This window comes from Xiphophorus hellerii, chromosome 21 (genome assembly GCF_003331165.1).
Source record: "Xiphophorus hellerii strain 12219 chromosome 21, Xiphophorus_hellerii-4.1, whole genome shotgun sequence".
Lineage (NCBI taxonomy): Eukaryota > Metazoa > Chordata > Actinopteri > Cyprinodontiformes > Poeciliidae > Xiphophorus > Xiphophorus hellerii.
Genome location: NC_045692.1, coordinates 25977971 through 25999479, shown reverse-complemented (window position 1 = coordinate 25999479; position 21509 = coordinate 25977971). Strand labels below are relative to the sequence as shown.

The 21509-nt window shown below is 49.8% G+C and overlaps 4 protein-coding genes across 11 annotated transcripts; 2 read left to right on the top strand and 2 right to left on the bottom strand.

The window, feature by feature from the left end:
* The first annotated feature begins 148 nt into the window (after nt 1–148).
* crygn2 (crystallin, gamma N2) lies at nt 149–4862 on the top strand. Of its 2 annotated transcripts, none has more exons than XM_032551445.1 (5): nt 149–274; nt 2738–2829; nt 2905–3061; nt 3153–3298; nt 4652–4862. In XM_032551445.1, exons 2-5 carry the CDS (start codon nt 2822–2824, stop codon nt 4785–4787), a joined length of 447 nt encoding a protein of 148 aa, XP_032407336.1. In that variant the 5' UTR covers nt 149–274; nt 2738–2821; the 3' UTR covers nt 4788–4862. The 2 variants fall into 2 exon arrangements, with proteins under 2 accessions (XP_032407336.1, XP_032407335.1); XM_032551444.1 differs by lacking the exon at nt 149–274 and adding an exon at nt 1736–2140.
* Nucleotides 4863–6561: 1699 nt separating this feature from the next.
* Nucleotides 6562–13083, bottom strand: nub1 (negative regulator of ubiquitin-like proteins 1). Of its 4 annotated transcripts, none has more exons than XR_004337349.1 (16): nt 12921–13083; nt 11437–11563; nt 10343–10510; nt 10044–10108; nt 9908–9972; nt 9193–9351; nt 9036–9124; nt 8452–8558; nt 8198–8384; nt 8015–8122; nt 7725–7877; nt 7499–7645; nt 7359–7421; nt 7087–7282; nt 6693–7010; nt 6562–6659 (listed from the first exon to the last, which is right to left on the bottom strand). XR_004337349.1 is itself a non-coding variant. In XM_032551435.1 (15 exons), exons 2-15 carry the CDS (start codon nt 11551–11553, stop codon nt 6868–6870), a joined length of 1767 nt encoding a protein of 588 aa, XP_032407326.1. In that variant the 5' UTR covers nt 11554–11563; nt 12921–13083; the 3' UTR covers nt 6562–6867. The 4 variants fall into 4 exon arrangements, 2 of the variants coding, with proteins under 2 accessions (XP_032407326.1, XP_032407327.1); XR_004337350.1 differs by having other exon boundaries at nt 6565–6641; nt 6711–7010; XM_032551435.1 differs by having other exon boundaries at nt 6562–7010.
* xylb (xylulokinase homolog (H. influenzae)) lies at nt 13037–21299 on the top strand. 3 transcript variants are annotated; one of them, XM_032551437.1, is made up of 21 exons: nt 13047–13160; nt 14886–15075; nt 15281–15369; nt 17591–17673; nt 17745–17814; nt 17890–17970; nt 18041–18127; nt 18220–18348; nt 18444–18509; nt 18596–18668; nt 18742–18860; nt 18934–19015; nt 19420–19460; nt 19523–19638; nt 19709–19824; nt 19897–19970; nt 20047–20143; nt 20232–20290; nt 20371–20458; nt 20739–20833; nt 21064–21299. In XM_032551437.1, exons 3-21 carry the CDS (start codon nt 15310–15312, stop codon nt 21130–21132), a joined length of 1605 nt encoding a protein of 534 aa, XP_032407328.1. In that variant the 5' UTR covers nt 13047–13160; nt 14886–15075; nt 15281–15309; the 3' UTR covers nt 21133–21299. The 3 variants fall into 3 exon arrangements, with proteins under 3 accessions (XP_032407330.1, XP_032407328.1, XP_032407329.1); XM_032551438.1 differs by lacking the exon at nt 14886–15075 and having other exon boundaries at nt 13052–13160; XM_032551439.1 differs by lacking the exons at nt 14886–15075; nt 15281–15369 and having other exon boundaries at nt 13037–13160.
* LOC116711863 (uncharacterized protein C9orf152) lies at nt 13599–15313 on the bottom strand. Of its 2 annotated transcripts, XM_032551443.1 has the most exons (3): nt 15051–15313; nt 14229–14418; nt 13599–14152 (listed from the first exon to the last, which is right to left on the bottom strand). In XM_032551443.1, exons 1-3 carry the CDS (start codon nt 15292–15294, stop codon nt 13906–13908), a joined length of 681 nt encoding a protein of 226 aa, XP_032407334.1. In that variant the 5' UTR covers nt 15295–15313; the 3' UTR covers nt 13599–13905. The 2 variants fall into 2 exon arrangements, with proteins under 2 accessions (XP_032407334.1, XP_032407333.1); XM_032551442.1 differs by having other exon boundaries at nt 13599–14418; nt 15063–15313.
* Nucleotides 21300–21509: the final 210 nt, after the last annotated feature.

Below are 21509 nucleotides of genomic sequence, written 5' to 3'. Positions count from 1 at the left end.
ATTGGTTAAAGGGAAGCGTAGCAAACTCCGGTTTGTCCAATGGTCAGAGGGCTTTCCCGCAGCACCAAACAGAACCCGGGATGCTGCTTAGAGCCCGCCCTCTTGGTTCCGACCGACCAATGGCTGCAGCGGTCTCATTAATTATCCAGAACTGGTCCAGAACAGACGGAACCAGTCCAGAGCCGATCCAAAATTTGTCCAGAACCTTTAGAACCTCCTGTGTGTCTCTGTCTGCAGAGAAGTCTTCGCTCACCATCCAGTTGCACATGGACAGGTATCAGAACCAGAACCCCAAGCAGAGGGTTCAGAACCTTCTGCTCGACTTGGAGCCAACAGCTTTCATCTGCTGTGGACTTTCTCAGAGTTCTGTCTGGGCCCAGTTCAGGTTCTGTTCTTTGCTGTGGTTCTGTCTGGGCCCAGTTCAGGTTCTGTTTTAAGGATACAGTCTGGAATAGAACCTGGAGGAAGTCCACCAGCAGGAGGAACATGACTCCAACGGTTTCTGTTTCTCAACTTCTGTTCTTCTAACAGAACCTTTTCTGGCTCTGGTTCTGGTTCTGGTTCTGCAGGGTCATCATGTACAAGGAGTTCAAAGCTCTGGCCGAGTCGTGGAGCGCCGCCTTCCTGGAGGTTCTGCTGTCTGAGCAGAACCATCGTCTTTGTTCTGATCGATGTTCTGGTAATAAAGTTCGGTTCTGTTTGGATAAAACCAGAATCAGCTCAGATGTTGGGCTGGATTTGAGTTCAGTCAGTTGTGAATGTTGCTCCTCGTTTCAGCTACAAACGTCATCATGTCTCAGCATCAATATTCCCACAGAATAAGAGATGAAAATAAATCTGATGTTTGATGGAGGAAAATCCTCTGAGCTCCGAAACCGCAAGGTTCAAAACGTAACATTCAGTCCGTTACGATGTCGGGTTTCAGGCTTGATGGTTATTTAGTGATTATTAATAAGTGATTATTAATAATTGCTGATTTAAACTCCTGCTCTGATGTCGGTCTCTGAGTCGGTTTTTATGGAGCAGAACCAAAACGCTCAGGACTGAGGAACACCTTGTTGAAACTATAATTCCTGAGATTATTAGTTTTGTTAGTTAGTTTTCATTAATTTGAACATGTTTTGTTGATTTTTTAATAAGGTTCTAGAGGATTTGGACCTTAGTGACCAGAGGACGGGCTGCTCTCGGCCTGTTGACTCCTGCTAGCAAAACATCAACAGTTCAGAAACTGCATGAATGAGAAAAAGTTTTTTATGAACTGATTAAGTTTTATACAGTTCTAGAAAAACTAATCAGTCATGGCTGATCAGCGGTACCAGGCCCGCCTGGATAAAACTGATCCTGGGTTTTTATTGTCCGACCTGGACGGGTCGTTTCCCCAAGAGAACCGAGTGGTTTTGGTTCTGGTGTTCAGCACCACAAGGGTCCAGTAATAAGGTTCTGACCTGGTTCTGGACCAGACTCAGAGTAGAGGATGGACTGGCCAGCAGGGGGCAGCAGCGACCCAGATGCTCTTCAGCCAGAACCTGCCAGTTCTGACCCGAACACAGGTTCTGATCGGGTCCACAGTAGAAACTATCCATCCAGAACCAGACAACCACTTGATGGACTGGAGACAGCGTGGACACTGTCCCCCAACGGACACATGATGGATGGATGGATGGATGGATGGATGGATGGATGATGATCGGATGTTTTTGGTGAATAATAAACATATTTTGGATTTTCTGACCTCTGACCTCCAGCTCAGTGACATCATCAATCATCTGCTCTGTTGGTTCTTCAGACAGAACGTCTCTCTTCCTGATGTCTGTCTGTCTCGGTTCTGTGTCCCTGCTGTCCCCATCCAGTCTGTCTCTGGTGTCCCCCCTGGTCCCCTGCAACCCATTGACCAGTAAAGCTTCCCAGTAAAGCTTCCCAGTAAAGCTTCCCAGTAAAGCTGCCCCTCCCAGCAGTTTCCATTGAGTCGGTGAGCAGCAGAATCAGCAGCTCCTGAAGGGAACCGCTGACTCAGCAGAACCCTTTGGCGCCGCGCCGAGCCCCGCCGTATAAATTGGGCCGTCCAACTTTTTCTCTGTTACACTGTGTGTGTGGTTGAGGGACAGGTTGGACCAGAAACATGTCGCAGTACTCTGGAAAGGTGAGTAACTGGTACCGGTACCGACTGATCCGGCCCTGGGTCGGTCGGAGGGATCAACAGCTCAGGAAAGTTCATGTAATACAAGCAAAATAGCTCATTGAGTCAGAACCAGAACCGTTTAGTGGATCAGAACCAGAACCATCCGGTTGGTTCCAGAACCATTTAATGGATCAGAACCAGAACCGCTCACTGGCTCCCTGCCAGCAGGCGGCGCTCTCCTCTTTAGCTCTGACTGATCCATGATGCTGAATCTATTCTTCATGTCTGAGGAAGAAGGGGCGGGGCCAGGCTGCACGTCCAATTAAAAGCTTCGGTTAGAGGTGGGCGGAGCTTGGTTCTCCCAGTTTTGGTGTTTTCCTGCCGGGTTCTGGAAAGTTCTGACCCATAATGTGTTCTGATGTGACGTCACAGTGAAGGGTGGGGTGACATCATGCGTGGGCGTGGCCATTTGTCAGGCAGAAGCAACAGATGAAAGAGTTTTAACAGAACTGAATTCTGGTTCTGACCCGGTTTGCCTGGACAGAAGCACAGAGAGGTTTGGTGTGGGATAAAGTTTATTAAGAGAGGTTGGCTAACGGCTAACGGCTCCTCCTGCAGATCACCTTCTACGAGGGGCGGTGCTTCACCGGCAGGAAGCTGGAGGTCAGAGGTGACTGTGATAACTTCCAGGACCGCGGCTTCATGAACAGGTGATGAAGGTTCTACCGTCTACAGCTCATTTCTCTCCTGATTTTCACAATAAAAGCCTTCCTCCCTGTGCTCAGAGTGAACTCCATCCGGGTGGAGAGCGGAGCCTGGATCTGCTACGACCATCCGGACTTCAGGGGGCAGCAGTACATCCTGGAGCACGGAGAATACCCAGAATTCCAGAGGTGGAACTCCCACAACGACCACATGGGTTCCTGCAAGCCCATCCGCATGGTGAGCGGCCGGAGGAGCTCGGACCTGGAACCCCTCTGGGCAGAGGAGTTTCCTGAGGTGTGTAACTAACCCGTCTGCTCTGGGTTCCCAGCATGGAGAGCACTACCGCATCGAGCTGTTCGAGGCCTGCAACTTCTCCGGTCAGTGCATGGACATCTGTGACGACTGTCCCTTCCTGCAGAGCCGCGGCTTCTCCAAGAGCTGCATCAACTCCGTCAGGGTTTACGGAGACGGAGCGTGAGTCCCACACCACCCACACCGTCAGAACACAACCGGTACCGGCTCGGCTCGGCCCCTCAGGGTCTAGATCCGCTATGAGAGGCGACAGAGTTCTGGTTCCGGTCAGTCCCACTGATCCCAGTTATCAGCCGGGTCTCCTGGACAAGTACGTAGTGACAGTGGAGAGGAAGAACTCCAGTTTAACAGGAAGACACCTCCAACAGAACCAGAACCTGGATCGGCTTGTTTCCACAGAACTCGTTCGGTTGCTTGTCTTTAAATGTCGGTGTTTTGTTGGGACCCAGCGCCGTTCCCCTTCATTTTGCTAGCCTAGCGTAGCCTAGCATGCAGCATCAACAAGATGCTAGGTTAGCAAAACAGAAGAAGAGCGTAGCAGCATGAAGCTTGTCCTTTCTTCACCTTCGGTCTGACGGACCCACGGGCCCGACTGGTACCGGACCTACCAGGTGAACCTTCTATGGAGCCTCTTCACTGGACCTTCTGGACCAACTGGACCTTCATCAGGTCCAGTTGGTCCAGAACCTCCCCAGTCCATCATCCAGCAGCGGTTTGGATCAAGCTCCTTCTCTTCACCTTTCTGCACCGCCGCCCTCTCACCACCAGGGGGAGTAGCGCCTCCCACTAACAGAAACATGAACATTTCCAGTCACTTCTGGTTCCTGGGTGTAAAATCAGGTTCATCTTCTTACTCATTACTGAGACGTTTTCTGTTTAATGTTGTGAAACGTCTTTGACTGTCATTAAGGAATATTTATTTTAATATTTATTTTAATTAAAAGCAGCAAATAATGCAACATTGGGAGTTGTAGGAGAAGCAGTTCGGTTGGTTTGTCCTCCAGTAGCAGCCAGGGTTCTAACCCTGGTCCAGAACCGGCTCGGTGGACTGGGAGGAGCTGATGAAGGATCTGCCTCCCAGTTTACTGCTGGAACCAGAAATAATGTATCCAGGTCGACCAAAACACCGAGGCCAAATCAACGTCGGTCGGATCAAACGGGTTTTTCAGAGGTTCTGGTCCAAAATCAGATTCTGTTTAAGCAGAAAATTTAGATTCATCCAGGTTTAAATCTACCAAACTGGATTAATCAGGGATTAGGAATATAACCCAGTATCATCAGCATCACTGTCCCTGCTGTCTGATTTTACCGACCCGAAGCAGAAGGAAAGCGGGCCGAACCAGAACCCTGCATCAGTAATCCTGGAGTGTTTTACTCACATGATCAACTGGAACCTGAAGGGTCCATTTTGAAGTTCTGACCCAGAATCATCACAATGTTCTGGTTTCTACTGGTTCCTGTGAAGGTCCGGTTGCGGTTCCGAGTGTCTAACCTCTGCTCCTCCCTCTGCCTCAGCTGGGTGATGTACGAGGAGCCCAACTTCCGGGGCCGGATGTACATCGTGGAGCGCGGGAACTACTGCAGCCCGACGGAGTGGCAGGCCCAGAACCCAAACATCCAGTCCATCCGCAGAATCGTCAACTACTTCTGAGCCTTCATCCTCCTCCTCCTCCTCTTCCTCAGCAGGCAGATCAATAAACTGAGAGGAATCCAGTTTTTTATCAAACCGAGTCTCTGGGCTGATTCATCATCAATGTTCCGGTTCTGGTTCCGGTTCTGCTTCCTGTACAAACTAACCTCACTGTTACTGTTGTTCTTCTCTGGAGATCCATGAGGTTCTGGCAGCAGCAGAACCGGAACCAGAACCGTCAAAGTTTACAGAAACAGATTCAATGTGTTGTTCATTTAAGTTACTGGATTCTGGTTCTGACCCAACGGTCCAACAGGAAGAACTTTACATTAAAAAATAATTTAAATAATTTCTTTTAAAACCTAAATATTCAAAAAATGTAAACAAAATGTTTAAATAAAAACTGGACCTGCAGGCGGGTTCTACGGGCTCCAGGCTCGACCCAACAAGCGGCGCCGGCGGTTCTGTTCGATCAGAACAAACCGTTTCTTCAGATCCAATATTTTTATCTTTAAAAGTAAATCATAATTTCAAGGTTTTTCCACTAATATCCAAAATTCAAATGATAAAATCCATTATTGATCATAATTAATAAATAGTTTTATATGTGATTAAACTGAAAATGATTTTCTGCCATTTCAACCTGAAATGTGATTAAAACTCACATTTAATCCTCATTCTAATAAACAGCATCTGGACATTTAAAGCTTTTTCAATAAAATCTAAACTATTTTCACCAAAATGACCCAAATCAGAAAAATTCATCCATGAAGGATGAAAATATTCAGACGATCTCCAAAAATAAATACATCTGGAAACCTGAACAACTTGGATATTAAAATGATGGGTTCGTCTGAGTCCTGAAATATCACAAAACTTCAGAATATTAACATATTAACTGCAGCCACACATTAATATAAATTATCTAAACTAAACTAATCAGCAACAACAGAGGCGAGAAAAGATCTGAGATATTTACAGAAAATCAGATGTTAAAAAGCTAAAACACATAAATCCATAAACTACGAGGCATTTTATCATCATCATCATCATCATCATTATAATTATTGTGATTATTATTACTGTTATTACTATTATCATTGTTATAATAATAATTATTGTGATTATAATAATAATAATAATTATTGTGATTATAATAATAATAATTATTGTGATTATTAGCCCATGCAGTCTCGCTCATCCCGGCTGTAGAAAAGCTGTTTGCTGTTTTTTCTTTTTTAAATTTGTGTTTTTAAAAATCTAATAATTTTCTGTGATCAGATTAATTGGAGTAAAAACCAAACAGACGCTTTAAATCAGATCAAATCTGATCAATAATTCAGTTTGTTCTGCTTTGGAGAAAAAAAGAAGTTACTTTTTCATCATTTTAACAAAAACCATCTGGAACCAGAACCAGAACCAGAACCAAGACCCGACTCCAGCCCTTCGACTCGGATATTAATAATTATTTTTCAGTAAATTAAAAAAATCCAAAAATGGATTCTAAATTAAATGAATTACAAATTTTATTAAAATAAAATCTATAAAACTATTTAGAATAAAAATGATCAAATGTAATAAATTAAAATGTTTCCTGTTTAAAGCTTCAGTCCAGAACCTTCTGACCCGTTTGTTTAGAAGCTGTGATACAGTCATCTGGAGGTCCAACAGAACCAGTCCAGAACCTCAGAGGTTCTCCCAGCTCTGCCGTCCAGGTTCTGATCCGGTTCTGGCCTACCTGGGTCTGTTACCATGGTAACTGATTAAGGCTCCTGTAACCCAACTCAGAACCGGCTTCTTACTTTTAGGCAGAACTTTTTATTACGGGTCCATCAGAACCAAACAAACAGGAACATCAAACAGAACGGATCCGACCTCCGTCAGGACGACGACCTCCGTCAGGATGACGACCTCCGTCAGGATGACCTCCGTCAGGACGACGACCTCCGTCAGGATGACCTCCAAACTGATTCATCAGAAAAACTAAACCATCGCCCTCAACCCGCTTGACAAGAAACAAACTGAAACGTCTCTGATCCGATTTGGCTCCACAGCTGGATCCATCCGTGTCCTTCTGGTCCCGTTTGGGCCCCATGCGGTCTCAGACGGAGCGGGTCGGGCCCCGGTCCAGGTACGTCTTCAGGGTGGAGATCAGCTGGCTCTCCTCCTCCAGGGTCAGGTCCAGGTAGTCCTCCTCGTGGCGGGAAATGTCCTCCAAGACCTCGTTGACCAGCTGGCTGTCCTCTGGAGACACGGGACAGGAGGACAATCAGAACTGGTCCACGGCGCCGCCTGCCGGACCCTCAGAGCGCCGCCTTACCTGGGGAGGTGGACGAGGTGCCGGACTCCTCAGAGGACGGCGAGGAGGATGAAGAGGACGTGGACGGCGGGGACAGCAGGTCTGGGGACAGGACGCCCTGGTTGTCCAACAGCAGCTGAGTTGCAGACTGGACGTCTCCTCCAGACAACCTGAGGGCCGTTTCAGCCGGGGCCCTCTGGAACCCCAGGTACAGCAGCTGGAGGACGGGGACAGACGGGTTAGGGGACAGACAGAGGACAGACGGGGACATCAGTTGGACAGAGAGACGGTACCTGCTCCACCTTCTCCGGACTGACTGCGTCCTGTGGGGATGTCTGGGACGAGTCCAGCAGGATCTGGGAACAGACAGAGAGCGGTCAGGAGTCCGACGGGTCCGGGTTCTGTCCCGAGGCCCGGCGGGTCGGGGACGGACCGCGGACGCCTTGTCCACGTCCCCCAGGGCGCGGTGCAGCGCTCTGGCCGCGTCCGTCCTGGAGAAGCCCAGCTCCACCAGCCGGGAGACGTCCTCCATCCTCGTCCTCCGCCGCTGGCGCTCCTTCTGCTGCTGGTCCTCGCGCTCCTGGACCACAGAGGACCGGGTCAGAACCGGGTCAGAACCACAGAGGACCCGTTCTCCCGGTACCGCATCAGAACCCTACCTGGTGCCGGTTGCTGATGAGGACGGCGGCAGCCTGCAGGTCTCCTCCACAGGCCCGCAGGCCCAACCGGGCCTCCCGTTCAGAGAAACCCAGAACCAGCAGCTGGGCCATCTTCTCCGAGTCCGGAACCAGACGGCCGTACAGGTCCTCCACCTGAGACGAGACGTCGGGTCAGAACCAGCACAGGCACTGGAACCACAGAGAGCTGCAGAGGCCATCTGGACCTTTAGAGGAACCAGTAGGATCCATCTGGACCTACAGCGGAACCACTAGGACCCATCTGGACCCACCTTGGCCAGCAGAACTCGGGCCTGGCGGTCGTTTCCTTCCAGGAAGGACAGCAGGCTCTGCAGCAGGTACAGACGCAGGAACAGGACTTCCTCTCGTCCCGTGTTGCCCTGGAAACAGACACTCATTCAGCGGCGGCTCCCCCCAGTGACAGCGGCCGGTGCGTGCGGCGGCGGCGGCCGGACCTTGATCATCAGCAGGCGCTGCTGCTGCTCGCCGTAGCAGCGCAGGAAGCAGTCCTCGGCGCGCTGCAGCCGGCTGCGCCCGTCCTCCAGGCAGGACAGCGCCTCCAGGGCCCGGTAGCACCACACGATGTCCAGCTGCAGGACGGCGTAGTTGTCGACGGAGCCCAGCATCGCCGAGCCGCACCGACTGCAGGACCGCGCGGCGTCAACAGAGCTTTTATTGTGAAAGGTGCAGGGGGGGCGGGGCTTCCTACCTGAAGTGCTGGTCGGCCTGCAGCAGGTGGCAGAGGGCGGAGTCAAACTGCTTCCTCTTCATCAGAGAGCGGCCCTTCTCATGGAACCCCATGGCCAGGATCAGAGCCTGGAGACAGGGGCCGTTATGGACCGGGCCCAACATCAGAACCAGGCAGGACCAGAACCAGGCCCAACACCAGATCCGGGCCGGGCTGCTGCAGAACCTAACTTGGACTATCCTAACTTACCCTAACTTGGACTAGACCGTCTGATTCCAGAGAGCTGAACCAAAAAGGTGTTAGCTTAGCACAGCTAACATCTATGATTAGCGCTTTAGCATTAGCTTTCACTAGTACCATGTTGGTATTAGCATGTTGGTAGCTTTAGCAGGAGTAATGTTTATCATTAGTGCATTAGCATTAGCACAGCTAGCTCTTCGGTTAGCGGAGAGACTCCCAGTGAAACCAGTACAGACCCAGATCTTCATCCTGCCGTGGTTCTGGTATCAAACCTCCAGCCAGAATGCAGAGAACCTGTGAATGGTTCTGACTGGTTCTGAGCGGTTCTGATTCTGAGCGGTTCTGATGTCTGAACCGAGCCTCACCTTCTTCTCGTCTTGCGGGATCTTCAGCGGGTTTCCTTTCTGGTCGGCGATCTCCAGGAAGGGCGTGGTCTCTGGATCCTCGCTGCCGTCTGACACACAGAACATCCATGAAGGTCAGGAGCCGGCCGACCTTTGACCCGGCCCGACCCGGACCCACCTCTCTCCGACAGGATCTGGAAGCCTTTCTGGGTTCGCTGCAGGCTCTGGCTCTGGTTCTTCTTCTCCTCCTCCTCCCTGCTGACCTGCTCGGCGTCGCTGACCTTCAGCACCATGACCTTGCTGTGGTTCTTCACGCCCTGCTCGTCCAGTCGCCGATCTGCGGCGCCGAGACAGAGGAGCCGGGTCAGAACCGGCCACCGGGTCAGAACCGGCCGCCGTGCCGACGGCTGGACACCAGTTATTACAGACATTATTAATAATGACACATATTTTAATCAAAAGGAAATGAACTGGGAATGAACTGGGAATGAACTGGGTCAATCAGACTTGTAAGTCAGGAAGAACTTTGGATTTGGAAAGCTGTGGATGTGGATAATTCCTGGAAGCTCTCATATGAGATCAGCACCAACCAACCAACAGACTGGACTGGTAGGGAAGTCTACAGACCGATCCCAGTATAGATGAACATGAACTGTGTGAGAGGGTTTCTGTGGTGAGAACATGAACTGGTTTAAACTGCAGGTGCATTAAGAACCATCAACAGGCCACCTAAACAGAAACACATTCTGATCGGTTTCTGTTACTTTTCCCAACATAATTGGTGCCTGACGTTGCCATGGTAACCAATAATCTAATCCCGATCTGAAGCATTATTCTCAGTAAATTAATAATTTGCAGGATGATTTCAGCATTCCACAGGCAGCGGTACCGACCGGGCCGCAGGGTTCTGCCGTTCAGGATCAGCTTGATGTGCTTCAGGCTGAAATCCTCCGCGATCCTGCAGGAGCACAAACAGCCTCAGAGCTGTGGGCGGGGCTATGACATCACCACCAGGTGAGGCGACCGTACCTGTCCACCAGCTGCTGCACTGGGACGTCCAGCCGGGTCTCCAGGTGGGACTTCGTCTTCAAGTCCTGGAAGCAGAAGCAGAACCTCAGTCCAAACCACCAGCTCAGCCCAGAGTCCACCCACAAACTCTGACTCCTCCCACCAGTCCTGACTCCACCCACCATCCCTGACTCCACCCACCAACTCTGACTCCTCCCACCAGTCCTGACTCCACCCACCATCCCTGACTCCACCCACCAACTCTGACTCTTCCCACCAACTCTGACTCCTCCCACCAGCCCTGACTCCACCCTCCTGACCTTCTTGGCCTCTCTGGGCAGCAGCAGCTCCAGCGTCGCCACGCTGGTCTCCCTGAAGGTCTGGTTGCCTTTCCCTCTGGCCACCGCCTGAGCCCGGATGGACTCCAGAGCGCCCCCTACCTCCTCCACAGACAGGCCGAGGAGCGGGGCGTAGCGCTGCGCCAGCTCCTGGAGGACAGAACATCAGAACGAGACGCTGCTGTAAGCCACCAGGAGCCGCATTTACTTCACCTGTTTCACTTCATCTACGGGAGACTTTCACTGCCACGACCTGGAAATAAACTGAGGAACAGAATCAGGTTTAAACGAGAAAACCTGTCAAAACAAGAGGAAACTTGTAAGACCGAAATAGAAAATCTCTCTAAAATGAGAAGATTTTTTTGCTAAACTGAGATATAAAATTCATTAACAAGAAAGTTTTCTGCTAAAATGAGATATAAAATGAGAATGTTTTCATAAAATGAGATAAAACTTGTTAAAATAAAACCGTTTTTTGTTAAGACGAGATATAAACCTCAACCTTGAGGAATTTGAACATTAAAGCAAGATATCCAACGAGGAACTTTCACATTATAAGTTGAGTTTTAAATTGTCACCTTAAAATCGTGGCCCAAGTCAAGTTTGAAAAAGAAAAATGACTTAGGCCGTCGATTTTATTTTATAAAACAAGAGTTTCTCATTATATTAAAACAAAAACTCATTAAAATGCGACTAATTTTAATGATCTTTGCTACTGAATGCATTTCCGATCTTTGGCAGTTTATTGTTTCTCCAGATAAACTGTTCTCTGATCTGCAGCTGCAGTTAATCCTCCTCATGCTGTAAACGTTTCAGCTGCTTCCTCAGGCTGACCCAGCTCCGTGTTTCCCTGCTCCGCTCCTCCAGACGCTCTGCCTGCAGGTTTCAGGTGTTTCCTGCTTCAGCCCAGATGATTTCAACCAGCAGCTGAATAATCAGGCATCTTAAAGCAGGAGAACCTCTAAAACACGCAGGGCGGTGAGGACTGGAGGACCAGGGTTGGGAAGCACTGACCTATAGACTCTGTGGAGGCGTCCTCCTTCGGCCAATCAGAGCGCAGTTTCACTCCGACCCACCTGCAGGTGCGCGGCGCCCGGCTGGTCGTCCTCCTGGGTGAACGGGGGATTCCACAGCTGGACCTTCTCCTGCTTCAGCAGGTTCTTCAGCTTGGCCTGCAGGTTCTGCTCCGCCATGTTGTCTGTACTGACCGAGGACAGGAAGTCAGCCACAAGACAGGAAGTCAACAACAAGACAGGAAGTCAGCCACAGGACAGGAAGTAGACCAGAGGACAGGAAGTCAACAAGACAGGAAGTCAACAACAAGACAGGAAGTCAGCCACAGGACAGGAAGTAGACCAGAGGACAGGAAGTCAACAAGACAGGAAGTCAGCCACAGGACAGGAAGTCAGCCACAGGACAGGATGTCAGCCACAGGACAGGAAGTAGACCAGAGGACCGGAAGTCAGCCACAGGACAGGAAGTCAGCCACAAGACAGGAAGTCAATAACAAGACAGGAAGTCAGCCACAGGACCGGAAGTAGACCAGAGGACAGGAAGTCAACAGGACAGGAAGTCAACAACAAGACAGGAAGTCAGCCACAGGACAGGAAGTAGACCAGAGGACAGGAAGTCAACAACAAGACAGGAAGTCAGCCACAGGACAGGAAGTAGACCAGAGGACCGGAAGTCAACAACAGGACAGAAAGTCGACCAGCGGACAGGAAGTCAACCTGAAGACAGGAAGTAGACCAGCGGACAGGGATTCCCGTCTTGTCTGGAAACCAGTTCACTTTCAACAGGTCAGAGAAGTGAGAAGGTCCAGAATCATTCACAGTAAAAAGCAGACGTTTTCCCTGATGTCTGAGGGTCGTAATCATCAGGTCAGAGGTCAGAAAGGTGGGAATATTTTAGAATAAAAGCTGAAGAAAGGAAAAACTTAAAAGAAATAAAAAACTTACAATGAAAATTGAAGCTTTCTAACCAGCCTGATAGTAAACTAACCTTTATATCTTGACAGTAATCATCAATAAAACTAATAAATGTTATCTAATATTTCTGATCTGAGACAGATGGTTCTATAAAATCATTATTTTTATGATTCAAAGCTGCTAAAAGGTATTTCATCACGTATTATCATAATTCATTATCAGATCTGATGTAATCTTAAATCATCTGAATAAAAACGTAGTTCTCCACTTTCAGAATCGCCAAACCGTATCAGAACCAGAACCCAAGATCGAAAAGTTTTACTGAGTCTGACTTAAAGATTGAACTTTGACATTTTAACAGGAAATGACGTCATTTCCATCACGTGAACACAAACTTTACTCCGAGAGCTCTCGTGTTAATTAGCAACACATTCTTCACTTTCAGGGTTAAACTTGAGGATTTACTTAAACTCATAGCAACGTGAGAGTTCTCTCCGAACCGGAACCGGATACAAGTGAAGATATTTCATAAAAACAGCCGAATATTTATCTCCAGAGACGCTTCTACTCAGCAGCTAGCAGGTTGTTAATAATTTGTGGGTCAGGAGGCTGACCTCTGACCTCAGAGTTACCTCGCAGATAACGACGAGTCGCTGACTCCGAGCAAAGGGACCTGAAACAAATGGAAGATCCCCAAACCTGACGCTCCACGACGGAGATGTTTTCATGGAGCTGCTCCTGCAGAGAGGAACAAACTGCGAGAGGTCTCACTCTGAGAGGCTTTACATAACCCGCTGCTCAGAAAGGGGCGGAGAAGCAGCGGCACAGAAAAACCAAGGCATCTCAACAAGCAGAGACGATCTTTGTATAAAGTGAGTAGTGGCCTACGAGGGTCAAAAAGCGCGATGAGTTTAAAAAAGCGGATTGAAAACGCAGCAAAGCTATTATTAAAAAAATCAATCAATCAAAACAAAACAGTGAGAATAAATTTAGTGGGACAAAACCAAAATCTATAAATGTCAGCATATCAAAAAGCAACTTAAATCAATAAATAAATGGAAAAAAGACCCAGAATAAGAATTACACAAAAATAAAATAAATGGAAACCAAAATGAAACAAAATCCTGAAATATGATTGTAAAAACTAATAGGAACACGCAGAACCTCAGAGGGATGAGGAAATACTGAAATATGATTTTTAAAAGCAGTAAACATAAAAATAACAGAAAAAAGTGAAAAATGTTTTAAAAGCTTAAAATTCAGCAGCGATAAAAACCCTGAAAAATAAAATGAATGAATCCAAAGTTTAAAAAAGTAAATATCTGCATTTATGAATTAATAAGCTACGAATGATTTTGACCAAAGGGTTCTGGAAACATTACATCATCAGAACCTGTCTGGTCCTGGAAATATTTCATTATGTCTCCAGAACCGGTCCAGTTCTGGTTCTGGAGACATTTCTTTACATCATGTTTGAAACAGAAACATGAGACCAATCAGCAGCTTTTATCTGGGCTCGGTTCTGTTCAGGTCCAGAGGAGAATGGACAGGAAACAGGAACTAGCAGGTTCTGTTAGCTCTGGTGGGTTCCAGTCGGGTTCTGGACCCGTCAGAACCTCAGGAGGACGGGTACAGGCCCAGCCTCCTGGCAGCCTCAGAGATCCTCAGGGTTCTCCTGCTGGGGAACGGGTAGCAGTTCAGAAAGGCCCCGGATCCACCTCTTGGGTTCTGGTCCTGGTCCTGGTTCTGGTCCTGGTTCTGGTTCTGGTCCAGGCTGGCGCAGCGTCTGGTGAAGCCTCCTCTGGAAGGGGCGGAACCAGAACCAGTCGTGTGTGTGTCTGTGGGCGGGGCCTGTGAGGATGATCTGGGGATGAAGAGCAGAGGTCCAGATCAGAGGCGGATCGGGTCGGAACCAGAACCAGCTGGAGGCGGTTCTGGACCTGGAGCGGCTCCGCTCTGTCTCCATGGCGACTGCAGGGCGGCGCCGGTGCAGGTCCAGGTGGACGCGCCACGGGTCCGATGTCTTCGGGTCGGGAGGGGAGGGGCGGGCTGGTTGCCATGACGACGTCCAACCCTGAGCAACGGGTACGATGCTGACGACATCCAGGAGGTCAGAGGAGCCTGGAGACACTAGAACTCTGAGATTAGATAATCTGATCGATAATCTGCTGGTTCCTGGTCAGCTGCAGCGTATCCGTTAGTTTAGCTAGGGTTAGCTAGAGGTTCGCTCAGGGCACCAAACAAGCTAGGACCGCTAAGCTAGGCTAGGACCGCTAAGCTAGGACCGCTAAGCTAGGCTAGGACCGCTAAGATAGGACCGCTAAGCTAGGCTAGGACCGCTAAGATAGGACCGCTAAGCTAGGCTAGGACCGCTAAGATAGGACCGCTAAGCTAGGCTAGGACCGCTAAGATAGGACCGCTAAGCTATTACCGATAAGCTAGGCTAGGACCGCTAGGCTAGGCTAGGACCACGGCTGGTAGAACCTTTTCTGTTTCCTGTTCAGATCCCAGATCAGACTGGCTGCAGTGGAGCTGCTGTGATCTTTGATAGTTTGATTTGTTATTTATCCTGTTTTTATGTTTATGTGGATCTGCAGCCTGTTGGATAAATCATCAGAAACATTAAAGATTATAATCTGGACCAGAAGGACGTTCAGCTGTTGGAACATGTGGAAGAGACACAGAGAGGACAGAGGACACATGTCCATCAGCTGGAGACGTCACTGAACAGAAGCTATTAAAGAACCAAACCCAGAATTTACCTGTCCCCTCACCTGTCCTCAGCAGGTGAAACTCTGTCCTCTGCTTGTCTCTGCACATCCTGTACTGCTGTCTCAGCGAAGACACATCCATCTTCCTCTTCCTCCTCCCGGTTCCGGCTCCCTGCAGGAACACCTGGCCCCGCCCCCTCAGACTCACCTCTCTCTCTCTCTCTCTCTCTCTCTCTCTCTTTCCCCCCGCCTGTCTCTTTAAATCTCCGCCCCGCCCATAGCGCTCAGTGCGCATGCGCCTGTCCTCAGCATGGCAGCAGCAGAACCGGACTCTCCTCTCTACCTGGGCCTGGACTTCAGCACCCAGCAGGTAAAAGCAGAACCTCACCGGATTCGGTCCACCTGCAGGTTCCGGGAGACGCGTGTGTTTAAGTAGGCGCGTGCAGGCGCGTGGACGGAAGCTTACTGCGCAGACGCAGAACTAAAATGCAGAGAGTCGGTGCCACAGATGTTTGTTTATGAAAAGCACGCGGAGGTTTGTTTATACCGGAAGTGATGAGATTCACTTTGAGTCTCGTGCAGAGAGTCCAGCTCAGATTGGAGAACCGGCATCGTGAAGAACGACTGGTTCTGACCCGAGTGGACATTAACTATACAGTATCTATTAACTAAAGAACAAGCAGAACCAGAACGTGTGGGAGGTCAAAGTTCACCCAGCAGAGTTCTGTCTGGTTTGATCAGGTTTACCCTTTGAACCTGCTACGGTTCTGACCGGGTCTGACCCAGCAGAACTCACTGACCCAAAGAGGACTCTGAACTTTGACCTGCAGCAGTCAGTGATCAGGGTCCAGTCGGGTTGGACCGCCCTGATGGGACACCAACACCAGACTCATAATCCAACATGGCGGCCGAAATCCAGTCAGAATCAGACGTTTATTTTTGTAGCTGATAGAAAATTTTGAATCTGCTTTAAACCTTTTTACATTGTTACTCTATGATAAAACTGAGGCTTATTTTATTCTGTTGATATTTATATTAGTAACCTGGGAGTAGAGATGACCTCTGACCTCCAGAGCCACATAAAGCCAGTTCCACAGTGGTTCTTCTCCCAGCTGCAGAACATTTCCAGAACCAGAGACTAAAGTCTCGGATCAGAGAAACTCATCCAGGCTTTAGTTTCTCTTTAGTAGCTTTGATTCCTGCAGCAGCGTCTTCACAGGTATGATTGACAACCCAACGGTCCAGAACGCTGCTGCTGGAGTTCTGTCTAGAACCAGGAGGATAGAGACACCATCCGGTTCTACACCACCCGGTTCTACACCAGCCGGTTCTAAAGTCCTTAAAGTGGCTCCCTGTGGCTCAGAGAATAGAAGACTATCGTTAGTTTATAAATCACTGAACGGTTTTTGCGCCACGATATGTTAAAGATCTGCAGCTGCTGGACCGACCTGCTGGTTCTGCTTCTGCTCTGTATCAGAACCAGAACCAAACATGGAGAAGCACCACAGATCTGGAACAAACTCCCAGGAAACTGAACAAAGCTGAAACCCTGAGCTCCTCTAAATCCAGACTAAACCAGCTGTTAGAGCTGCTTTAGAAACCTAATCAATGAATCAATAATCAATAATCTGATGTGTGATGTTGTTCACTGTGTTTCTATGATTGAGTGTTTTTCTAATGTAAAGCTTTTTGAAATGTCTTGTTGCTGAAATGTGCTGGAAGTTTTGAGTTTTTAGCTTCTGACATGTTGGAATGAAAATATTCCGTTTTTTCATTTGACCCTGATAATTATGAAAACCAAATCATGCAGAAATAATAAATCCTGAGACGTTTGTTTAGTTTGTATCTTCCAGCCCAGGTTAAACACCCAAAAAACAAACGTTTCCATGGAAACAGGTTGTTTTTGATTGATGATTGATTAATGTTTCTGTTTCTGGATCATTTTATTGCTGATGTAAAGCTAATTATTATGAATTTATTCATTGATCGCATTAGCTGAAGTCGGTTGCTAATTAGTGACTAGCCTGCTGTAACATTGCCAGGATGCTAATATCATGAAGAATCATTTCTGTTTTATTAAATGTTAGCATTGTAATGCTCTATGCTAATGTTTACATTATTAATTATAGCTCATGGCTCTGCTGACATTTATCTCAAATATACATGCAAACAATAAAGACCAAAGATTGTTGTTGTATTGTGTTAGCATGCTAGCTCTGAAGTTGTGTCTTTATTAAATATTAGCAATGCTATGCCATTAATGTTAACGTTCTGAAAGCTAATTGTTGTGAATTCATTTGGCATTTGGATTTTAAAATTAGCATTAACTTGATTACATTCACTGCCTACATCAGGTTTAGTTAGCCATAGCATGCTAATTTTAGCTGTACTGTTAGCATACTAACTTTAACTGTTTTGGATTTTAACGCTAAAGTCCGATGCAGTTCTTTACCCTCTGAACGAGTCAGCAGTTCATGAACTGTTTAAAGCTCTGGGTTGGTGGAGGGAAGCAGCTGAAAGTCAGTCCTGTAAGCCCCGCCCCCAGCGCCTCCTGGTGGGCTGGGCCAGTAACGAGTGTGTTGGTTGTGCAGCTGAAGGCGGTGGCCATCGATGGAGCCCTGGGCCCGGTCCATCAGGACAGCGTGCAGTTCGACTCTGAGCTACCTGAGTTCAGGTAACATCCAGCAGCTTTTATTCTGAAAGGGTGTGGGCCAGGCTTTTATTCTGAAAAGTGTCTTTGTTCAGGACTCAGGGAGGAGTTCACATCCATCCTGACGGACTGACGGTCACCTCACCTGTGCTCATGTGGGTCAAGGTGAGATGGTTCACCTGGAGCTGAGCTCAGCTGACCCGGATCATTCTGCCTCCTGATTGGCTGTCTGTCCCTCAGGCTCTGGACCTGCTGCTGGACAGGATGAAGGCGGCGGGATTCGGGTTCTCCCGGGTCCGGGCGCTGTCTGGTTCCGGCCAGGTGAGGCTCTGGGTTCTGCTGGGAGTGGGTTCTCCAGTACCGGCCCAAAACCCTTCCTCTTCCTCCTCAGCAACATGGCGCCGTGTTCTGGAGGACCGGAGCGGCTCGGACTCTGGCCCAGCTGGACCCGGGTCAGAACCTGCACCAGCAGCTGAAGGTGTGTGTGTGTGTGTGTGTGTGTGTGTGTGTGTGTGTCCTGACAGTGTGTGTGTGTCCTGACTGTGTGTGTGTGTGTGTGTGTGTCCTCAGGACAGCTTCTCGGTGCAGGACAGTCCCGTGTGGATGGACTCCAGCAGCGGGCCGCAGTGTGACGCCCTGCAGGAGGCAGCAGGGGGCGCCATGAGGCTGGCAGACATCACTGGATCCCGAGCCTACGAGGTTCACTTGTCCACCTGTCCACCTGTCTGTCCACCTGTCTGTCTTTCTGCTTGTCTGTCTCTCTGTCTGAAGGACGTGTCCATGTCCTCCTGCAGCGCTTCACAGGAAACCAGATCTCCAAAGTGCGGCAGACCCGACCGGACCAGTTCCAGGACACTGAGGTCAGAGCTACAGCAGTAGGCCCCGCCCCTTTAGGCCCCGCCCCCAGGTGTTGTCTTCCTGTCTCAGGTCCCCTTGTGTCTTTCAGAGGATCTCATTGGTCAGCAGCTTTGGGGCGTCTCTCTTCTTGGGTCGCTACGCTGCCATCGACTACAGCGATGGTACTATCTGACTCCTGACCTCTGACCTCTGGTCGCTCACATGACCAGGAAGCTTCTCTGATTGGTCCATCAGGTTCTGGGATGAATCTGTTGGACATCCGGGACAGGAAGTGGTCTCAGGTCTGCCTGGACGCCACAGCAACCAACCTGGAGCGCCTGCTGGGAGAGCCGTGTCTGTCCACCGCCGTCCTGGTAACTGGGTTAACTGGTTTACTGCTCTTTACTGGTTGCTTCCTGTCCCTACTGGTCCTTCTTGGCATTACAGGGCCCGGTCTCGTCCTTCCTGCAGCGTCGCTACGGTTTCTCTGGGAGCTGCAGCGTCGTGGCGTTCACTGGAGACAACCCAGGTGGGACAGAGCGGGACGGCCTGGACAGCAGGGGGCGGGGTCAGCAGGGTCAACGGGGGGGGTCAGCAGGGTCAGCGGGGGGCGGGGTCAGCAGGGTCAACGGGGGGGGGGGGGGGGGGTCAGCAGGGTCAGCGGGGGGCGGGGTCAGCTGCACTAGTCTCCTTTAACGCAGAAAAATGATGAAATTTAATGATTTAATTTAAAATATTTTGATGGAAATTAAAAAATCTCAAATTAAATCTGAACAAAAATCATTGCAGATTAATTTAAAATATAAAAAGTAAACAGAACTAAACCTGAATAATGTTTGAGGGTTCTGGTTCTGCTGGAGACCCGGAGAACTCAGCAGAACCTCCAGATCAGAACCTCCTGCTGACGTCTTCGTTTCTCCTCCTCTTCCTCAGCGTCTCTGGCAGGAATGTGTCTCCATCAGGGGGACATCGCGGTGAGTCCAGGTTGTCCTCCGTGTCTCTGTCCTCCGTGTCTCTGAGTCCTCTCTCTCTCCAGGTCAGTCTGGGGACGAGCGACACGCTCTTCCTGTCCCTCGCTGAGCCGCGTCCGTCCCTGGAGGGACACGTCTTCTGCAGCCCGGTGGAGCCGGACGGCTTCATGGCTCTGCTCTGGTAGGACGGGTCCTCAGGCCGATGCTGTCGCCGCTGGCCCTTCACAATAAAAGCCTGTGTCTGTCCCCAGCTTTAAGAACGGTTCTCTGACCCGGGAACGAGTCCGGGACCGCTGCTGCTCCGGGTCCTGGGACGTTTTCTCCCAGGCGCTGGACGGGACGCCGCTGGGGAACCACGGCAACATCGGTGGACACGCCGCCCTCTGTCCTCCCCTGCTGTCCCCCTGCTGTCCTCTCTAATGTCTCTCTGTCCCTCCAGGCTTTTATTTTGACACCATGGAGATCACGCCTCCCGCCGTCGGTCTGCATCGCTTCGATGCCAACGACCGCCAGGTCAGGCAGCAAGCCCCGCCCCCTGCTGTCCCTCACCTGTCCCCCTGCTGTCCCTCACCTGTCCCCCTGTCGCCAGGTGTCCTCCTGGAGTCCAGAACTGGAGGTCCGGGCTCTGGTGGAGGGACAGTTTCTGTCCCGCCGGCTCCACGCTGAGAGACTCGGATACTCCATCGGTAGGACGAGTCTCTGTCTCTGTCTCGTGTCTCCTGATGTCCCGGCCCGATCAGAACCAGGACCGGTACCGTTCTGTCTGTGTTTCAGGGTCTGCCAGTCGGGTTCTGGCCACCGGCGGCGCTTCGGCCAACAGGCAGATCCTGCAGGTGGGTTCTCCAGGTTCTGCTAGAGGTTCTGGTGTCCAGATGGACCCGGTTCTGACCGCTGAGGTTCTGGTTCTGTGCAGGTTCTGTCCGACGTCTTCAACGCTCCGGTTTACACCATCGACCTGTCGGACTCCGCCTGCTTAGGCTCCGCCTACCGAGCCCTCCATGGTAACCATAGTAACGGCACTACAGCCGATCCAACTTCCTGATTGGTCAACAACATGACCCCTAACAGGAAATGATGTCATCGGCCTGCAGCGGCCACCAGGCGCAGCAGGAGCTTCAGATTATTTAGAAAATAAATTCACAATTTAGAGAAAAAAGATTTTTGATCAAAAGTTTTTAACTTCACAGGATTTTATTTCATGGAAACTTTGATCATAAAATCGTGTTTTATTGTGGCTCCAGTCATGTGACTGAAACTCTGCCGTCTGATTGGCTGTTCCAGGTTTAGTGGCCGATTCTGGAGTTTCCTTCCTGGACCTGCTGAGCAACGCTCCAGAACCTCAGCAGGTGTGCCGCCCGCACCGCACCGCTCCGCAGGTCAGCCGCCAGGCCACCGTGGAAAACCAGTAAACAGACCAGCTGTTTACTGGTTTAAACCTTAGAAAACCAGTAAACAGACCAGTTATCACCTGTCCTTCACCCCAGCTAGGAGCGCAGGTGTGTTTTACCTGAAGCCCCGCCCCCTGAAGCTGTGGGGGCGGGGCTGATTGGCAGCTGATTGGCTCTGACCTCACAGGTAAACAGGAAGTGGCGTTCTTCTTCTCCAGGTTTACGACCCGATGTTGAGGCGCTACGCTGAGCTGGAGCAGAAGGTTCTGGAGAAGAGCCGCACCTGAGACCGGCCGGCCAATCAGGAGGCTGCGTTTTACCTCCTGGTTACCATGGTGACTGGTTCTGCTCTCTGATTGGACGGATCCGATGGTTCTGGATCCTCCGGAGGGAAACGGGTCAAACTGATTTCTGTCATTTCTACTTTCTAATAATAAAATCAGATTGAAAACAACTCAGGTTCTGACTTAGTTCTGTTCATCTGACCCGGTTCTGTTGTTTATTATGGATTATAATCTATAATCATCATTCAGTTTTAAACCCAGAGACTGACCTGGACCCGGTTCAGGCCCGGTTCTGGTCCATTTGGAGCAAACAGGACCTTTGTCCTTGGCGGGTTTCTTCAGAACCAGCTGGTTCGGTCCATTCTGGTCCGGTTGGCGGG